An 18,504-nucleotide genomic window follows, 5' to 3' on the forward strand; every position below is an offset into this window, starting at 1 on the left:
TACAATGATCCATTAGGCTGCTTGCATAGTGTTTTTCAATTATTTTTTTCTTATAGCATAAATGGCATTTGTTGTACCATAAATACATCGCCTGAAATGGGTAATGTCCTGAAAGGATGCAGCTAATGTCAGTGGCAACTTGCGTATTCGAATAGGATCGATCATTTTTGCGTTTTAACTAACCTTAGTCTAATTATCATAACCTGCTACATTAAGTCTCCTGACCTGCTACGAAAAGTCACTTCTGACAGCGAATTATCCCATCTAGTCAAGACTCAAGTGCCGGATGGGATAGACTCCACATCCGAGACTAGAACAATATACTGTATTTACATGGTGTAAGAAAAGCGGGTCTATCATGTCATATCTCCAGACAAATGTAAAAAATATTTCTTTGTCAACTACAGTATTTCGCCAATTTGTCAATGCAATTGAAGCCTACTATGCACTGCACAGGCTGATAATGCATTGTTCTCGTCAGCATTGCATGGCCCGTTTGTCTATACACCACACATGTTTTTCTTTATTCAGTTGAGTTATTGAAACAAAGCCTAAGTAGTGAAGCGATGTAAGTGCACTAAAGACTAATCGCACAGAGTAAAATGAAGGATAATAAAACGTGACAGATGTCTCGCTAACACGTGACGTCATCAACAAGACACGACCTTGTCGAAGAAAAGACAACAGTGCGGTCTTTAAACTATAATTCCGCATATAGAAATAACTTTATTTACATTGATCCAAAGCTTTCGAATGTATTTAAATATAATATTAGTGCAATTAGCGGCCGAGCTTCGCTTTGTCTTTGTTGTAGGTCGAACAAAATTGTAAGAGTTGTTCCCCACCCCCTATTTCCTCTGCTGTGGCGGAAGTAACTAGTATTGCTGAGGCCTCATCCTTCCAATGGCGACTGAAAACAGGCTGATTAGAAAGCAGGAGCAACCGTGGAGGGGGTCAGAGCAGTGTAACCGAAATTAAATAAATATATCATACTCTCACTAGTCATAAAGTTAGTTTACAATTGTACACCAACCAAATCACGGCTGATTCAATGGCCAAAAGTCGGAATATTTCTCTCCTTGAATCGGGTAAGGCGCATATAGTTGCCTAATTCATTGCTTAAATTATAGATAAAGCTTGATTTAATTGATATCCAATTGTGGTACTATTTTCTGCTATTCACTTACAGAGCTATATTACCTAATTTCACGTTTTCTGACAACGGGTCCATGTCGGAGAGCGGCTGAGGTAAATTGGCGTGCCTTATTGACAATTTCTTACAATTCAACATTTTTGGCGAATAGTAAATGAAAGCAGCACATTCGAAACACCTATTTGTTTTAATCAATTGCAGGTTCTAGCGAGCGAACTAGAAGAATATCAGGTGTGTATTCCGGCAGCAGCGGCGTTCTGCAGTCGATGTATGTAGCTAGCGATCCCGATTGGACTGGAACGTAGAACTTGTCTCACTCACGACTTTTAATGCTTCTCTGACCGCCTCACTCGTTTGACATCACACGTTTTTACTAACTTAATTTCTGGCAGTGTTTCTAGCATCTTCAGTGTTGTGATTTACACTAATGCGCACCATTTTGGATAGCTTTTACCCTGCAGATTAGACTGGCAAGGACATGAACATCCAAGATCTTACGAAGATTTGGTAAGTCTATAATCAATAGATGTAAACTCATTGTCGAATATCTGTTATTGTTGAATGACAACCACGTTGTGTGTCCATGCTTGGTCCATTTACTCTTTGTTCAATCAGATTTAATCGTTGTTGCATAATAAACAGATTTTTAACTTTTACCGGTATGTAGGATTACGTATTTTCGTATGTGTCGACACTGTTGACACTGTAGTATAGAAACAAAATTGATATAGCATTTATAAATATATCTGTTGTACTGCAGATTGGGTGGGGACTCTTGTGGTTCTGGCTACGTCAGGACACCACTGTTGACCAATCCACGCCCTAGAAAGGCTGTCGTTGCGCTATTTTTCTTGTGACCTGTGTTGTGATTCGTCCGTTGATGAATGTGTTTTACATAAAACGTTCTGCCCACAAGGAATGTAGCACACTGGTGGAACGAGATCAGGTGTACATGAAGAACCCTAGTTATGTCAGTTATGTTTTTTTGCCCCTAGAAAATTAAGAAATGTATATTTTCTTACAATGCCACTGGCTGACAGTGTACTGAAATATTAGACAAAGACTTTGATCTAAATAATAAATAGACAATGTGGTTGCAGTACTGTAGTTTTGTAATTCCTGGTGTCATCATTGTTTACATTTTTAACATTTTAGTCATTTATCAGAAGCGCCAGAGCGATTTACAAGAGCAATTAGGGTTAAGTGCCTTGCTCAAGGGCACAACAACAGATTTGTCACCTAGTCTGCTCTGGGATTTGAACCAGCGACCTTTCGGTTACTGGCCCAACGCTCTTGACTGCTACCCAACCTACAAATGTTGTGATGGCTTGAGGAACAAAGCATAAATAGTGGTTTAACTTGTAACAATGAAAGCTGGATGAGTCATTCTGCTCATCAACACTATGTTTGATCCCCTAGGTTGCATCCAACAGACACATTGCACCTGACCATTTGCTGCAGATCTGTAAGCAGATTGGGCCGATTCTGGACAAAGAGGTACCATCATGTGTTCCAGGCGTACATTCCCTACTGGGAACCGGGAGGCAGTCCTTACTCAGAAGATCAAAAGGTGTTCAACTTTACATGTCTTGTTTGAGCGTGAATTCTAAATGTATACATCAGCAACTATTCTTTCTGGAATCGAATTGTAAAATTAAATTATTAAATTGCCTTTTTATTTCCACCTCTTCCAGATTACGGCAATGTTCGGAGGAAAGGCTCATCATTTGCTACCCTGCACAGAGGGAGACCACCAGAGATGCATTTGACCTGCAGGGATCCTCCAAATCTAGGTTGGTGTTCTCTGACAGAGGATTGACATGTTCACACGATTATTTTCTATTTATGCCGGTACTGTAAATGCAATGTGTGCTTATAACTCAACACATGTGTTGTTGTTTTCTGTTAACATGATTCTGTTATTATCATGTTTGGACTCTAAATCATAGTGTTTTGTCCATCACAGTGGAGGTGTACAGAGGAAGGGAGCTAACCGGTACTCAGCGGTTCAGCGCTGTGAACCCTGTGAGCAACTATCAGCACATGCGGATGCACAGGAGGATTCTGGGTCATCTGTCTGCAGTCTACTGCATCGCTTTTGATCGAACCGGTCTCAGGATTTTCACTGTGAGTCATCATAAAAATCAAATCAAATCAAATTTTATTTGTCACATACACATGGTTAGCAGATGTTAATGCGAGTGTAGCGAAATGCTTGTGCTTCTAGTTCCGACAATGCAGTAATAACGAACAAGTAATCTAACTAACAATTCCAAAAAACTACTGTCTTATACACAGTGTAAGGGGATAAAGAATATGTACATAAGGATATATGAATGAGTGATGGTACAGAGCAGCATAGGCAAGATGCAGTAGATGATATCGAGTACAGTATATACATATGAGATGAGTATGTAAACCAAGTGGCATAGTTAAAGTGGCTAGTGATACATGTATTACATAAGGATGCAGTCGATGATATAGAGTACAGTATCTACGTATGCATATGAGATGAGATCAAGTTCTTGGGGGAAATCATTTTAGGCTCATCACTTTATCTAGCTTATCAAATCTACTTTCAAGGGCTCGGATGACTGCTTGGTGAAAATATGGTCTTCGTTTGACGGGAGGCTGCACTCCACCCTGAGAGGACATTCTGCTGAGATCTCAGACCTGGCTGTCAGCTTTGAGAATACCTTGATGGCAGCTGGCAGCTGTGACAAAACCATCCGAGTGTGGTGCCTTCGTACCTGTGCCCCTATGGCTGTCCTACAGGGGCACAGTGGGTCCATTACCTCCCTACAGGTAGGAGCTTCTATCTTCCTCCAACACCCTTTATTATGTTTTTATCTGACTAATGTTAGCCGGGCAAAGAGTATGTAAGCTAATGCTGTCCACAGTTTTGCAAATGTAGAAAACCATGCAACAGTATAATGTGGTAACTGCACACATCTCTTTTTATCCCATTTTGTACATAATGTTGTGAAATCTGTTGTGAATGTAACGTTTAAAACTGCCTTAATTTTGCTGGACCCCAGGAAGAGTAGCTGAATGGGGATCAATAAATACAAATACTAAACCTGGTTTGCTTCAGAAGCTCACATTGGACCACTAGTGTGTTGCTCTCAGTATAGATGTGGGTGCATAAGTCTGTCTATCTGGAACATCATTTACCTGGGTGAATTACATCTGTCCTCAGTTCTCACCATTTGCCAAGGGCTCAAAGAGATACCTGGTGTCCACTGGAACTGATGCAACAATCTGCTTTTGGCAGTGGGATGTCAATAACATCAATTTCAGGTGAGTTTCAATTGCTGGTAATTTGATCAAGATAATAATTGCATCCTGAAAATTACATCATAAGTCTGAAACATTTACACTCTGTTTGTAAAGTGATCGCCCGCAGAAGTTTACAGAGCGACCCAGGCCGGGGGTTCAGATGGTGTGCTCATCATTCAGTCCAGGTAATGATGTCAAGATAGCAGTTGTGTAAAAGAATGCTTTGGATCTTTAAATACATTCCTACAAATTGATCATAGGGTACCTATTACACTCACCATAGCTGATACAATTTTCAACCAATGTATTGATCCAGCTTTTTACCTCACCAACTGTTACAAGTATAAGCTACTCTAACATGGGTATAGAGAGACTCTAAACCAAATTGGGATACATTTATTGTCATTTTTGTGTTTTATAAAACATTTTAGGTGGCATGTTCTTAGCAACGGGAAGTACTGATGATGTCATCAGAATATATTACCTGGGAGTTGGGAACCCTGAAAAAATATCAGAGCTTCATGAACACACGGTAAGATCCCTTGAAGATAAACCATCAAATAGCAGCAAAAAGCTGAACACAAGAAAATTAGTTCCTAAAAAAATCATTAAATCCATTCAAGCTTTAATTTACAATAAATACAAAAAACGCTGATGTGATATTCTAATCATTGTTGTCAATATATGTTCTCATTTTTAGGACAAGGTCGACAGCATCCAATTTTGCCACTCAGGAGAAAGGTATGATCAATGTGATTAGTTGAAGCACTCACCTTAGCCCAACAGTTTTTTACTTTATAACATAAGGAATCATGAGGATTGTCTAGAGCAGTGGTTCCCAACCTTTTTCGCTCACTGTATCACTGAGTTTTGCTCTGCCTGGAGTACCCCTGAAGTTCCCCCTCATTTGCATTTTACCAGTAAGCCTATGGTCTCATGAGACTTATCAAGTACCTCTTGTGCATAAGCCAAGTACCCCCCCAGGGACCCTTGTACCACTGGTCTAGAGTTCATTGTCTTGGTTTGCCTCGTCTCGTAGGTTTGTGAGTGGCAGTCGAGATGGCACAGCACGCATCTGGAGGCTGACTCAGCGTCAGCAGTGGAGGAGCCTTCTTCTCAATATGAACGCCACTCTACCAGGGTAAGGAATGAACAGCTTGACGGCACCATTACATACACCTACACATGCTTGTATTTATGTTTTCCTCCTTTCGTATCGACTTTCTCCTCAGCTTGGAACACACAACCAATGAGGAAAGCTTTTTCAAGCCCAAGGTCACCATGGTAGCGTGGGATCGCCATGACAACTCAGTAATCACAGCCGTCAACAACCATATCCTAAAAGTGTGGAACTCCTACACGGGCCAGCTGCTACATATCCTTAAAGTAGGAGCAACCACATTCTCTTACATTCCATTTTCGTGAACATTCTGTTTCACAAAGATAACTGAGGACATTTTGTATCTGTAACCACTAGTAGTGTAGATTGCCATCCTTCAACTGCAGTGCATTCGGGAAAGTCTTCAGGCCCCTTCACTTTTTCCACATTTTGTTACGTTACGGTCTTATTGTAAAATGTATTAAGTCGTCTTTTTTCCCTCAATCTACACACAATACCCCATAATGACAAGGCGAAAACAGGTTTTTAGAATTTTTTTGCAAATTTATTAAAAACAGATACCTTATGTACAAAGTATTCAGACCCTTTGCTATGAGACTTGAAATTGATTGGACATTATTTGGAAAGGCTCACACCTGTCTATATAATGTCCCACATTTGACAGTGCATGTCAGAGCAAAAACCAAGCCATGTGTTCGAAGGAATTGTCCGTAGAGCTCTGAGACAGGATTGTGTCGAGGCACAGATCTGGGGAAGGGTACCAAAACATTTCTGCAGCATTGAAGGTCCCCAAGAACACAGTGGCCTCCATCATTCTTAAATGGAAGAAGTTTGGAACCACCAAGACTCTTCCTAGAGCTGGCCGCTCAGCCAAACTGAGCAATCGGGTGAGAAGGGCCTTGGTCAGGGAGGTGACCAAGAACCCAATGGTCACTGTGACAGAGCTACAGAGTTCCTCTGTGGAGATGGACATTCCAGAAGGACAACAATCTCTGGAGTACTCCACCAATCAGGCCTTTATAGTAGAAAGCCAGACGGAAGCCACTCCTCAGTAAAAGTCACATGACAGCCCGCTTGGAGTTTGCCAGAACAGATTCTCTCGTCTGCAGCAGGGACTGGGAGACTAGTCGGGATCGAGGGAAATATGAACAGAGCAAAGCACAGAGAGATTCTTGATGAAAACCCGCTCAGGACCTCAGACTGGGGCTAGGTTTCACCTTCCAACAGGACAATGTCCCTAAGCACACAGCCAAGACGATGCAGGAATGGCTTCGGGACAAGTCTTTGAATGTCCTTGAGTGGCCCGGACTTGAACCCGATCGAACATCTCTGGAGAGACCTGAAAATAGCTGTGCAGCGACACTCCCCATCCAACCTGATAGCGCTTGAGAGGATCTGCAGAGAAAAGTGGGAAACTTCCCAAATACAGGTGTGCCGAGCTTGTAGTGCGCTCAACAAAGTGCTGAGTAAAGGGTCTGAATACTTTTGTAAATGTGATATTTCAGTTTATTTTGAATACATTTGCAGATATTTCTAAAAACCTGTTTTAGCTTTGTCATTATGGGGTATTGTGTGTAGATTGATGGGGGGGAAATGATTCAACCTATTTTAGAATAAGGCTGAATGTAACAAAATGTGGAAAAAGTGAAGAGGTCTGAATACTTCCGAATGCACTGTATTTGTATATGAAGAATAGTTGAAGTATAGTCCTAGATTCCTTGGTCAAGAGGACATTATAGTTCTACCGTTTTTTCCCCCCCCCCTTGTCACTGTAAACATGCTTTTCGGGAACAGTTATTCAAATATTTTTGGTCAATGACTTGGTAAAATGGCTAAATACCATCAGACAGTGAGTTGACCTGACAGCTGTGTGATGCTCTGTACAGGGCCATGAGGCTGAGGTGTTTGTCCTGGAGCCTCACCCCTCAGATCCCAGGATCATGCTGTCTGCTGGCCACGACGGAAACGTCTTCATCTGGGACATCGTCCGGGGCACAAAGACACAGCACTACTTCAACATGGTGAGGAGGAGCCACACACCACAGATGACTTAACAGTAACATCCATTCTTTCCAACTATGACTAACTCCATCTTGGTTGCTCTGTCTGCCCTACAGATTGAGGGCCAGGGTCATGGTGCTGTTTTTGACTGCAAGTTCACTCCCGATGGCCAGCGCTTTGCCTGCACAGACTCCCACGGCCATCTGGTCATATTTGGCTTTGGGAGCTCCAAGCCATATGAGAAGGTAAGGATGCAGCTCCTACATCTATGTATAAGAAAGAGTCCTCTATTCAATGGTTGGAGATTGACTGCCTGTCTTTGTCCAGCTTCCAGATCAGGTGTTTTTCCACACCGACTATCGGCCACTGATCCGTGACGCCAACGGCTTTGTGTTGGATGAGCAGACCCAGCAGGCACCCCACCTCATGCCCCCTCCCTTCCTGGTGGATGTGGATGGGAACCCCCACCCACCCAGATACCAGCGGCTGGTCCCCGGGAGGGAGAACATTGCAGACGAACACCTGGTGCCTCAGCTGGGATATGTCGCCACAAGTATGTTAACTACCTCTTTACTTGACTATCTCAGTCTTCCTGCTTTGACCATATCTTTGAGTTAATTTGTCAAATTGTCCATGTTGTCCAACTCAGGTGATGGCGAGGTGATGGAGCAGGTCATCAGTCAGCTGACCACAGACCACGAGGAGGCCACGGCCAGACGCAGCGTTCTGGACGACGCCATCAGGCAGCTGCAGGAGCAGCAGGACAGGCAGAGCAGACCAGGGACACAGGCCCCAGCAGAGGCCCCTGCATTCCCAGCCCCTAGCACCCCACGTAGAGGTACCAAGATAATGTTCCTAGCTCTCTTTTCCTTTCCATAAACTACCATTGCTCTTGGGCATGCTCAAATACTTCACATTCCTACATGTTGATGATTAAGGACTCCATTGGAAATGGAAAATACTCATCCCTTATGGTTAAATTAATGATTGGGTCCTAGACAAGCAGTCATGTTGTCTTCCCTCCTCTCTGTACCCAGCATCAGTGAATGAGCGAGGTGCAGCTGAGGTGCAGTCCTCCCCTAACGTGGGTCTGCGGCGCAGTGGGCAGGTGGAAGGGGTGAGACAGATGCACCAGAATGCCCCTCGCAGCCAGATGGCCACGGAGCGGGACCTGCAGGCCTGGAGACGCAGAGTGGTGGTACCCGAGCTCTCATCCAGCGGGTACAGGTGAGACAGACATCCCTCTATTCCTCAAACAACAGGGGGAGATCATCTGTAATAGTTTGTTATAAGACAAAAGGATGTCATTTATAAACAAGTCTACTCCTAAATGGTTAATCTCTAGAACATTATTCCTGAAATGCAAGTTGAAATTAAATGTGTAAATGATCTTGTAGTTGCCAGGATGACTTCCGAATTACAAAAGGAGAGGAGGAGATTGCCATATACAATGCAAAGAAACGACGTGTGACATACGGCAGTTGTAGAGTAAGTAGACATATTTATTAATTTAAAAATCATGACTGACCACAGGGATTTTAAAATGATACTGACGTCATACCTGCATTTCTGCTTTGCTTCTGCCTCAGGATGATTCTGAAGATGAGGTGCCTTGCATCAAACGAGCACAGTCCCGCAAAAAGCAAAAAGTCTTCCAGCAGAGCAAAGATGGGATTGTGGAAGAATTCATTGAGTTCTCCTGTGAGGAGGGAGAGGAGACTGCAACATCTGAGGTATATTCTACAAACATGTGTGATAAGAAATAGGCTTTTGACATGTCCATTAAAGAATAACAAGCTATTTGGAATATTGGTGAAAGAGGTCAATCTTGCAATCTCCTTCCCCACCTCTAGGACCATGAGATGGACAGCAGTGAACTGGATTCATCCAATGAGGAAGAGGAATGGAAAAGTGACAGTTCAAGGTACAGATAAGCTATTTGCTTCTCTTGATTCCTTGCAAAGGGGTACATGGCGTATGTCATATTGTCATTTCGCTTAATGTGAACATAACTTATGTTGCCCATGACAGCCACTCGTCCAGTGAGTACTCTGACTGGACAGCAGACGCTGGGATTAACCTGCAGCCCTCCACTCCCGTGTCATCACGGAAACGAGTTCGGCGCCAGCTTAGCAGCTCGGAGGAAGATAACGAGGAGGAAGAGGAGAAGCAGCAAAGTGACGAGGAAGAACGACCTCCTCAGACTAGCAAGCAGAAATCCAAGAAGCCCAAAAGCAAGATGCCCAAGGTTAGCCACTGTACTAACCTGCATATTTTGTTTATGTCAATGCTTGGATCCTGCTCTCGTATGACAAAAAGTAGTTTCACTTCTTTTTGAATATTAAATTAATCTTATGTAATTGTACATGTGTATCACAGTGGCCTAAAGCCAGGCCGTCGATGAACAGAGAAGTGTCCAACGAGTTCAGACCCTCAACGTGGATCACTGATGTCGTTCCCAGGAAGTCTCCCTTCGTTCCCCAGATGGGGGATGAGGTACGTGACTGTGGACCATATGGCTTCCCTACTGTTGTGTGCATCTTTGGGGTTGAAATCAGGAGGCTGGTGGGAGGAGCTATTGGTATTGATTAAATGGAACGGTATCAAACATATGGAAACCAATTTTGACCCCGTTCCATTAATTCCATTCCAGCTGTTTCAATGAGCCTGTCCTCGTATAGCTCCCCCCACCAGCCCCCTCTGGTCTAATTAATGTTACCCTCTCTCTCCCTCAGGTAATCTATTTCCGCCAGGGTCACGAGGCGTATGTGGAGGCAGTGAACAGGAACAACCTGTACCCCATTAACATGGAGAAACAGCCCTGGAGGAAGATGGAGCTGAGGGTAAGAACATCATATCCACTCTGCTCCAAACTAGGAAACAGATAAATCTGTCTTCTGCCGATGCAGTAGAAAATGGGTTAGTGTGTTGACAGGGCCAGTGTCTGAAAGGACATTGTTGAAGAGTAACTTGAAATTCTCCTTCTCTCTACAGGACCAAGAGTTTGTTAAAATAACTGGGATCAAGTATGAAGTATGCCCTCCGACACTGTGCCGCCTGAAACTGACGCTCATTGACCATGGCACTGGCAAAATCACAGACAAATCATTTTATGTCAAGTAAATGATGCAACCACTTCAAAGTGTCTAACATTGAAGATACAGTGGGGAGAACAAGTATTTGATACACTGACCATTTTGCAGGTTTTCCTACTTACAAAGCATGTAGAGGTCTGTCATTTTTATCATAGGTACACGTCAACTGTGAGAGACGGAATCTAAAACAAAAATCCAGAAAATCACGTATGATTTTTAAGTAATTAATTTGCATTTTATTGCATGACATAAGTATTTGATCACCTACCAACCAGTAAGAATTCCGGCTCTCACAGACCTGTTAAGTTTTTCTTTAAGAAGCCCTCCTGTTCTCTACTCATTACATGTATTAACTGCACCTGTTTGAACTCGTTATTGTATAAAAGACACCTGTCCACACACTCAATCAAACAGACTCCAACCTCTCCACAATGGCCAAGACCAGAGAGCTGTGTAAGGACATCAGGGATAAAACAACCTCCTTTCCTCAGAGCATTGAAGATGGGTCGTGGCTGGGTCTTCCAGTAGGACAACGACCCGAAACACACAGCAAGGGCAACTAAGGAGTGGCTCCATAAGAAGCATCTCAAGGTCCTGGAGTGGCCTAGCCAGTCTCCAGACCTGAACCAATAGAAAATCTTTGGAGGGAGCTGAAAGTCCGTATTGCCCAGCGACAGCCCCGAAACCTGAAGGATCTGGAGAAGGTCTGTATGGAGGAGTGGGCCAAAATCCCTGCTGCAGTGTGTGCAAACCTGGTCAAGAATTACAGGAAACGTATGACCTCTGTAATTGCAAACACAGGTTTCTGTACCAAATATTAAGTTCTGCTTTTCGGATGTATCAAATACTTATGTCATGCAATAAAATGCTAATTAATTACTTAAAAATCTTAATGTGATTTTCAGAATTTTTGTTTTAGATTCCGTCTCTCACAGTTGAAGTGTACCTATGATAAAAATTACAGACCTCTACATGCTTTGTAAGTAGGAAACACTGCCGAATTTGCAGGTTATCAAATATTTGTTCTCCCCACTGTACATGTACGTTTTTACAGACATTACCAGAGACATTTGGTAACTTTGGACTTCTGTACGCCTCCCCTCAGATACCATGACATGCCGGATGTGATTGACTTCCTCGTGCTTCGGCAGAGTTATGACGAAGCACGCAGTAGAGTCTGGCAGCCAAGTAAGTTAACTACTCAAGGTAGTGTAATGTGTGAGATAAATGGGTCAACATTTCGAAGCAATATTTTCTGCATTTCCCCCATCTAAAATGGTATTATTCCTCATTGCAGATGACAGATTCCGGTCTGTAATAGATGATGCCTGGTGGTTTGGGATCATTGTTTGTCAGGAGCCATACCAGCTTGAATATCCGGACAGTCATTTCCAGTGCTTCAAAGTCAGGTGAGAATGTATGATCGGGTCTGCGTTGTTGGAAACCAGTCAAAATGGTCTCGCAACGGTTGATGCCTTCTGCGGTGGATTGCATGCTTCTAACCTGCTTGGTTTTGCTTTGTTGCCAGATGGGACAATGGCGAAATGGAGAAGCTAAGTCCTTGGGATGTGGAAGCTATTCCAGAGGATGGTAATTTAACAGACTCTGTTGTTGGAAATGTTTCATTCTAGGACAGAGGTACTGTATGGTAACAATGGTGTGTGTCTGTGCTCTTCAGCCCAGCAACCTGAGTGTGTAGGTGGAGGGGTTCCAGTGACAGCAGAGGAGATGAGAGAGGTCATGTACAAACCCCAGACAGGAGAGTGGGGTGAGAGGAGTAGAGACAACGAGTGTGAACGCATCATAGCAGGCATTGAGCAACTCATCACCGTCGGTAAGAACACTCACCTCACCACTGCATTTTGGCACTATTTCATCCTCAGCAGACCTCGGATTGTATACCATTCCTAGATGGGCTAGTGAGGTTTTGAATTTCAAATTCACAGTACTTCTGATTTTGTTATTTTTTATTTACAGATATTGTAGCCCCATTTTCTGGCCCGGTGGACATAGTTCAGTACCCAACCTACTGCACAGTGATAGCCTTCCCTACAGACCTGAGCACCATCAGACTGAGACTTATAAATAGGTTCTACAGGCGACTGTCCTCTTTAGTTTGGGATGCCAGGTACATTGTGCACAACGCCCGGACCTTCAATGAGCCAAGGAGCAAGATAGCCCATTCAGCAAAACTTATCACAGATGTCCTGCTAAAATTTATCAAGTGAGTTGTCCAAGTGTTATTGAGCTTTAACTTATACAGATAAATGTATCTGTATTTAATAACTTATGTTGCTTTTTTATTTCCTCAGTCGACCTAGCTGTACAGATATTATGGAGATCTACAGTGCTATTGAAGACATGGACTATACGGATGACGAGGTAAATCAGGGTTGATCATCAAATCATTCACACCTTGCTGTGTAACTTTTGGGTTGAACTGATATTGATTTGAATGTCCATTCCCAGGACCTGGAAGAGGCACCAGGCCCCTCTTCTGGACACAGACTGCGCCAGGTAAGTAATGAATGATGATGTAAAAACCAGAACATCTTTGTCTTAAAATCAGCAATAAAAATTTAGGGAAGTGGCTGGGATGTTGTCTTATGTATGAGTCTCCCTTCACCCCAGCGCTCTGTGGAGACTGTACCTGACCAGGACTCCTGGAAGGGGCAGTGCAAGCGCCTGATGAACTATGTCTTTGAGTGTGAGGACTCTGAGCCCTTCAGAAAGCCTGTGGATCCTACCTCTTACCCAGTAAGAGAACACAGAGTTCTACTGTAATAATGACTCTGGCTTTGACAGAACTGTTGCTCTAATGTGGCTCATGTCTGTTTGCAGGACTACCTTAACATCATTGACACTCCCATGGACTTTGGGACTGTGAAGGGGACCCTTGAGGAGGACCGCTATGAAAACCCCATGGAGCTCTGCAAAGACATACGTCTGATATTTGCCAACGCTAAAGCCTTCACGCCAAACAAACGCTCAAAGGTATTTCCGCTCTTGCATTTCCAAACCATACAAGCGATTCCAGTGTAAGAAATTCAGCACTCTTCTATTGAGTTGTTCTTCATTTGACATTGGTCAGGCTCTGGATTGTCATCAATCTAGGTACTAGGACCTGATGCCAAGTTACTGTGCTCTACAGATTTTTATCTCCTCTGTCCCCAGATCTACAGTATGACTTTGCGGCTCTCTGCATTCTTCGAAGAGCGAATCAGAACAATCATATCGCAATACAAAACTGCCGTCAAGAGCAGCGAGAAGCTCCGCCGCAGCCAGAGGTTCCGGAAGAAGCTTCAGCACCACGAGTCTACTGTACCCAGCACTAACACCACAAGGTAGGCCTCACTTCTACTGCCCACAGACCTCATTGGGCTTAAGGAAATGTACTTGTGTGGTCCACAGGACCTACAGCACTACTAATGATATTGTTCTTTCCCTTCAGCCAAAAGAGGGCTGCTCTAAAAACTCAGGAAAAAGTGGAAGTGGTGTCAACGACTAAATCTACCTCAGCCAAAGTGTCTGCTACCGAGAGAACCAGGAGAAGGAACCAAAGCAGTGACAGCTCAGGCCACAGCTCTTCTGAAGCCTCCTCAGGGTCAGATTCTGAGATTGAGAGTGAGTTATCTATGAGTGACTCTGAAGAGGAGAAACGCCCGGGGTCCTCACGGCACCATCACAGCAGAGAGACCAGGGGAACCAAAAGAGTCACCAGGAACAAGGGGGCAAAGAAGAAAAAAAGTTAGGATTTCACATAAATCTGGTAGAAGGCAGTTTGCAAGACATCCCTTAGTCTCTGTCCCTCTAATAAAATCCCTGTTTTTGACGTTTTATTTCAGTTGCCGAGAGCGAGGAAGAGTCCTCCAATGAGGGGGAGGAGAGTGAGGACGGTGGGAAGTTGTCAAACTCTTTGTCTCGTCAATTCCCAATTAGGACCAGCAGCAGGAGCACCAGGCTGACCAGGAACAATGCTGTTGCCCATAGGAAACGCACCAAACAGCCAGGTAAACACCATCACACCATAGAGCAGGTAAAAGGAGAGGTAACTAGAGCAGGGAGTTGTCAGGCAAATGCCCTTACAGATGAAGAAAAATGCACAGACAACTGTCCTTATGGTTAAAGGTCTGAACTGCCTGTGGGAGCAGATATTTGTTTAGTTATTACATGATTATTAGCCATTTAAAATGTTGCTGCTCTGTGTGTGTCCAGAGAGGGGTGCCCAGATGAATGGTCACAGCAGAAAATCTGGGCGAGAGAGACGGTTAAGCAGCGAATCTGAGAGATCACCATCCCAGGGTACAGACACTTACAGGGAGGAGGAGAATGTGGGCCGCAGGACAATGAAAAGGAAGACTGCCAGAGCGGCCGTCAACAAGATGAAGCTTCTGGAAGCCTCTGAGGAAAACTATGGTTCAGCCTCTGAGGAAGAGGATAAACAAAGGAGGAAAAGCAGCCGCCATGCGACCCGAGTCAGCAAACGCACTACCGTGATCCAGAGCAGCTCTGAATCCGAGGTGCAGTCATCAGCACAGAGTGAGCACACAGTCAGCTTAGACTGGTTTGGATCAACTTTTATTGTTCATGGATCTACTGTACCAGAGCCACAAAAGGGTGCGTTCATTGAAAAAACATTTAACACTGTTGGGTAACATACGCTTTCTTTCCCCTAGGTTCTAAAAAAGACAAGGATTCATTGGGTGATTGGGAGAACAATGAGGACAGTATTGAGAGTGAAGCTTCGTCCTCTCGTTGTCATCAGAATGGAGAGAGTACGAACTCCAGCAGCCGCAGAACGACCAGACAAGCTGCAGAGACTGGTGGTAAGGGTAAGAGCTACAGGCATACTGTAGATGCTTTCAGTCATGGATACTTTCTCTGCCTTATCTCCAAGTTCAGTCATTTGTTGCTGTAGTGTTAATGTTTGTATTTATCTCTTTCAGATGATTTGTCTCATGTAAATGGGCACAGCACAAAACATGACAGTACTTCTGAGGAGGAGAGCTCTGATGGTGAAGAAGAGGAAGAAATAGAGGAAGAAGCTGTTGAGTCTCAGAAGTCCTCCAGAAGCTTGACAACCGCTGCAGTGAGTAAAATTAGAACTTGCATTACCAGTTATATGGCGGAAGAGAAGTCTGGCTCCAGAAAGAGACTGCACAAACCTCTGGCAAGCTCTGACGAGGAATACCGAGAACACTATACTCAAAAGCACCCTCACCAAAATGGGAGGAAGGTGGAGAAAGAACATGCTGAAGGCTCTGAGAAAAATAGTAAATTGCATTCAAAAAGCCAAGAACAAACATCTGCTTCAACCCACAAACAGGATGTCCCCGAATCAGAGGAACTCAGTGACACTCCAAAGAGATCAAGCTCTCACAAAAAAAGAGTGAGGTCTGAGGAGGAGGAGGAAGCAGAAGACAGCAACCACTCAGATAATGAATCTAAGGGAGAATCCAATAAACGTCAGTTGCGAAACAGCAACAAACCCAAAAGACAGAGTCACAATGACTCTGTTTCAGAGAGCGAGGAGGAAGTTGTACCCAACAGGAGAGCAAGGAGAAAACAACTGCGTGCTTCCTCAGAGGAAGAATCTGATGGGAAGGAGAAGCATAGCCCTAGCAGGCGGCCTTGCCTTCGAGCCCAACCAAAAAAGAAATACATCAATGAAGACTCTGAGGAGGACTTGAACTCAGAGATGCAAGGCAGTTGTAAGAATGGGAATAGCAATGCTGTTTCAGATAAAGGGCATCAACGCAACCGAAAAGCTTCCCCAGCTACTACAAAACAGTCTTCTTCCAAGAGAAAATGCATTTACACCTCAGACTCCTCAGACAACCCTTATGAAAAGAAACGGTGCATTCCCATGGCTAAGAGCTATTGCGAAGATGAGGGCGAGAGGGAAACAAAAAGATCCAACTACAAGTATCCCAAGAAGGAATCTAGATCCAAGTCTGAACCTGAGGACTGTAGTAGTCAGGAAGACACCTCTTCCCACCAAGGGTCAGAGGAGGAGGAGGTTGAGTGTCCAAGGGGGAAGAGACATTTGGAGCAACACAAAGGCAAGCGAAAGGAACGCTGCAGCAGCAGTGCCCACAGTTCTGCCTCTGAAAGCGAGGAGGACGAAGAGTCCTCTGCCAGCTCAGGGACCCAGAGCAGTCCAAAGAGAAAAAAACACAACAGGAGGTCAAGGGTCAGCGACAAGGGTGCCGCCCGACAACACCGGAGGGACCCCTCTGAGGCAGACAGTGACCAGTCGTATGCAGAATTCCAGAGAGGGGAGAGTGGAACGTGTATCAAGACCCGAAACCGTGGCAAACGAACGGTGACATATCACGACAGCGAATGAAGGCTTAGCCAGAGAGACTAACTGGAGACCTTGAAGACACATGATCGCCACAATAAAGGTAGTAGCACTGGAGCTTTTTCAAGAGGAAATGCTGTGAATCTGTTTCATTCAGGGATATTTATATTTTCTATGAAAAAAAAAGAGAGTAGTTTTATAAAATATAGCGCAAACCACCTCCCATTCTGCTTTTGTGATTTGGCCAGCTAAATAACTGTTCCGGGGAGCATTGTCAGCTTGGGTGCTATCTTAATATACCTCTGTTTAATCAAGCATATTTTGCTGGCTTGCACTAAGAAACACACTGTAAAGAGGTATTTCATACACTAGTTTCACATTAGGAACTCAGGGGTCAACTAAGTTTACTGTAGTCTCAGCCATTCAGTCTTGGGAGCTAGAGTAGGTATGGACAATAAACATTTCCAGGATGGCAGTTTCAGTCCAAGCACACTTACTGAGACAACTAATCCACTTCACCCTCCTTTGTAAATCCACATGAATTATCCTTTACTGTATTGTGAGGTAACTTGTTTATGAGCCAAAATGTACAAATTTGAATTCCTAGTCTGTCCCCCCTTTTGTTTTCATTTTTTGGGGGGGGGATGATATGTGTGGTGTGAATTCTAGTCATGGAATGAGGTGTAAATATATGGGATTGACAATGGCATCTTTTGAAAGGTTTATGAGGATCACTCTGTAGCAAATGATTGCTTGTTTAAATTTGAGCATTAATTTCATTGGTATGTCATTACAATGCATTGTCTTGCCACATGTCACAAATTGGTACCCTTTTGCCAAGTACAGGAAACCAAAAAGTACTTATTGCAAAATACTGTGATTTCTCATATTGGGAAGACATTCTAGTGTTATGTACTCTCAGTATTACATTTATTTTCAGAGAGAACTTAACTGCATTTAACTTTTTGCCAGTCACAATTTAGTTATGTGTTGCGGCGGTCTTGAACTGTAATTGCATTGACATGTTTGCTAAATATTTTTCATACACTTTGATACAAACAGATTTCATAGAAAAATGTTACTGGTACCTGTATGGTTGTGGAGTACAAGAGGGCTGTTTTTTTTCTGTTTTATTTTTCTTCTCAGTAATAAAGACATAAATTCAAGGCTCACTTTGAATGTGTTATCAATGTCAATGCATTCTTAAACATTCCTTAAACTGAACAAAAATATAAACACAACTTCAAAGATTTTGCTGAGTTACAGTTCATATAAGAGGATCAGTCAATTGAAATAAATTCCATTAGGCCCTAATCTATAGATTTCACATGGCTGGGCAGGGGTGCAGCCGTGGGTGGCCCACCCACTGGGGAGCCAGGCCCAGCCAATCAGAATGAGTTTTTCCCCACAAAAAGGGCTTTATTACAGATGGTGACTACAGATAGTAAGCTTTTTGTGCATATGGAACATTGCAGGGATCTTTTATTTCAGCTCATGACACATGGGACTAACACTTTACATTTAATACATCCCACTAATGCTGTGTGGATCA

At 43.6% G+C, this 18,504-nt stretch overlaps 1 protein-coding gene across 2 annotated transcripts; it reads left to right on the forward strand.

Annotated features, from left to right (window-relative positions):
* Positions 1-872: 872 nt before the first annotated feature.
* LOC112265590 (bromodomain and WD repeat-containing protein 3) lies at positions 873-18,118 on the forward strand. 2 transcript variants are annotated; one of them, XM_024443061.2, is made up of 41 exons: positions 873-1,088; positions 1,190-1,248; positions 1,355-1,384; positions 1,601-1,660; positions 2,573-2,723; positions 2,848-2,946; positions 3,120-3,280; positions 3,737-3,958; positions 4,353-4,453; positions 4,547-4,617; positions 4,864-4,964; positions 5,133-5,173; positions 5,472-5,573; positions 5,665-5,818; positions 7,439-7,573; positions 7,670-7,798; positions 7,881-8,106; positions 8,203-8,391; positions 8,591-8,780; positions 8,951-9,041; positions 9,143-9,286; positions 9,407-9,477; positions 9,585-9,801; positions 9,933-10,049; positions 10,289-10,396; positions 10,548-10,672; positions 11,754-11,836; positions 11,946-12,057; positions 12,177-12,238; positions 12,327-12,482; positions 12,626-12,872; positions 12,961-13,030; positions 13,118-13,165; positions 13,280-13,405; positions 13,490-13,642; positions 13,823-13,992; positions 14,100-14,395; positions 14,494-14,658; positions 14,864-15,187; positions 15,325-15,480; positions 15,595-18,118. In XM_024443061.2, the coding sequence occupies exons 1-41, from the start codon at positions 1,052-1,054 to the stop codon at positions 16,995-16,997; spliced, it is 6,702 nt and encodes a 2,233-aa protein (XP_024298829.1). In that variant the 5' UTR covers positions 873-1,051; the 3' UTR covers positions 16,998-18,118. The 2 variants fall into 2 exon arrangements, with proteins under 2 accessions (XP_024298829.1, XP_024298830.1); XM_024443062.2 differs by having other exon boundaries at positions 15,325-15,474.
* Positions 18,119-18,504: the final 386 nt, after the last annotated feature.

The sequence above is a fragment of the Oncorhynchus tshawytscha genome, linkage group LG13, assembly GCF_018296145.1.
Source record: "Oncorhynchus tshawytscha isolate Ot180627B linkage group LG13, Otsh_v2.0, whole genome shotgun sequence".
In the NCBI taxonomy this organism is placed as follows: Eukaryota; Metazoa; Chordata; class Actinopteri; order Salmoniformes; family Salmonidae; genus Oncorhynchus; species Oncorhynchus tshawytscha.

Coding starts and splice junctions, on each gene's coding strand:
- LOC112265590 (XM_024443061.2), top strand. CDS start 1,052: ATGGCCAAAAGTCGGAATATTTCTCTCCTTGAATCGG. Junction 4,965..5,132: donor CAGAGCTTCATGAACACACG/GTAAGATCCCTT, acceptor TCTCATTTTTAG/GACAAGGTCGACAGCATCCA. Junction 9,042..9,142: donor TGACATACGGCAGTTGTAGA/GTAAGTAGACAT, acceptor CTTCTGCCTCAG/GATGATTCTGAAGATGAGGT.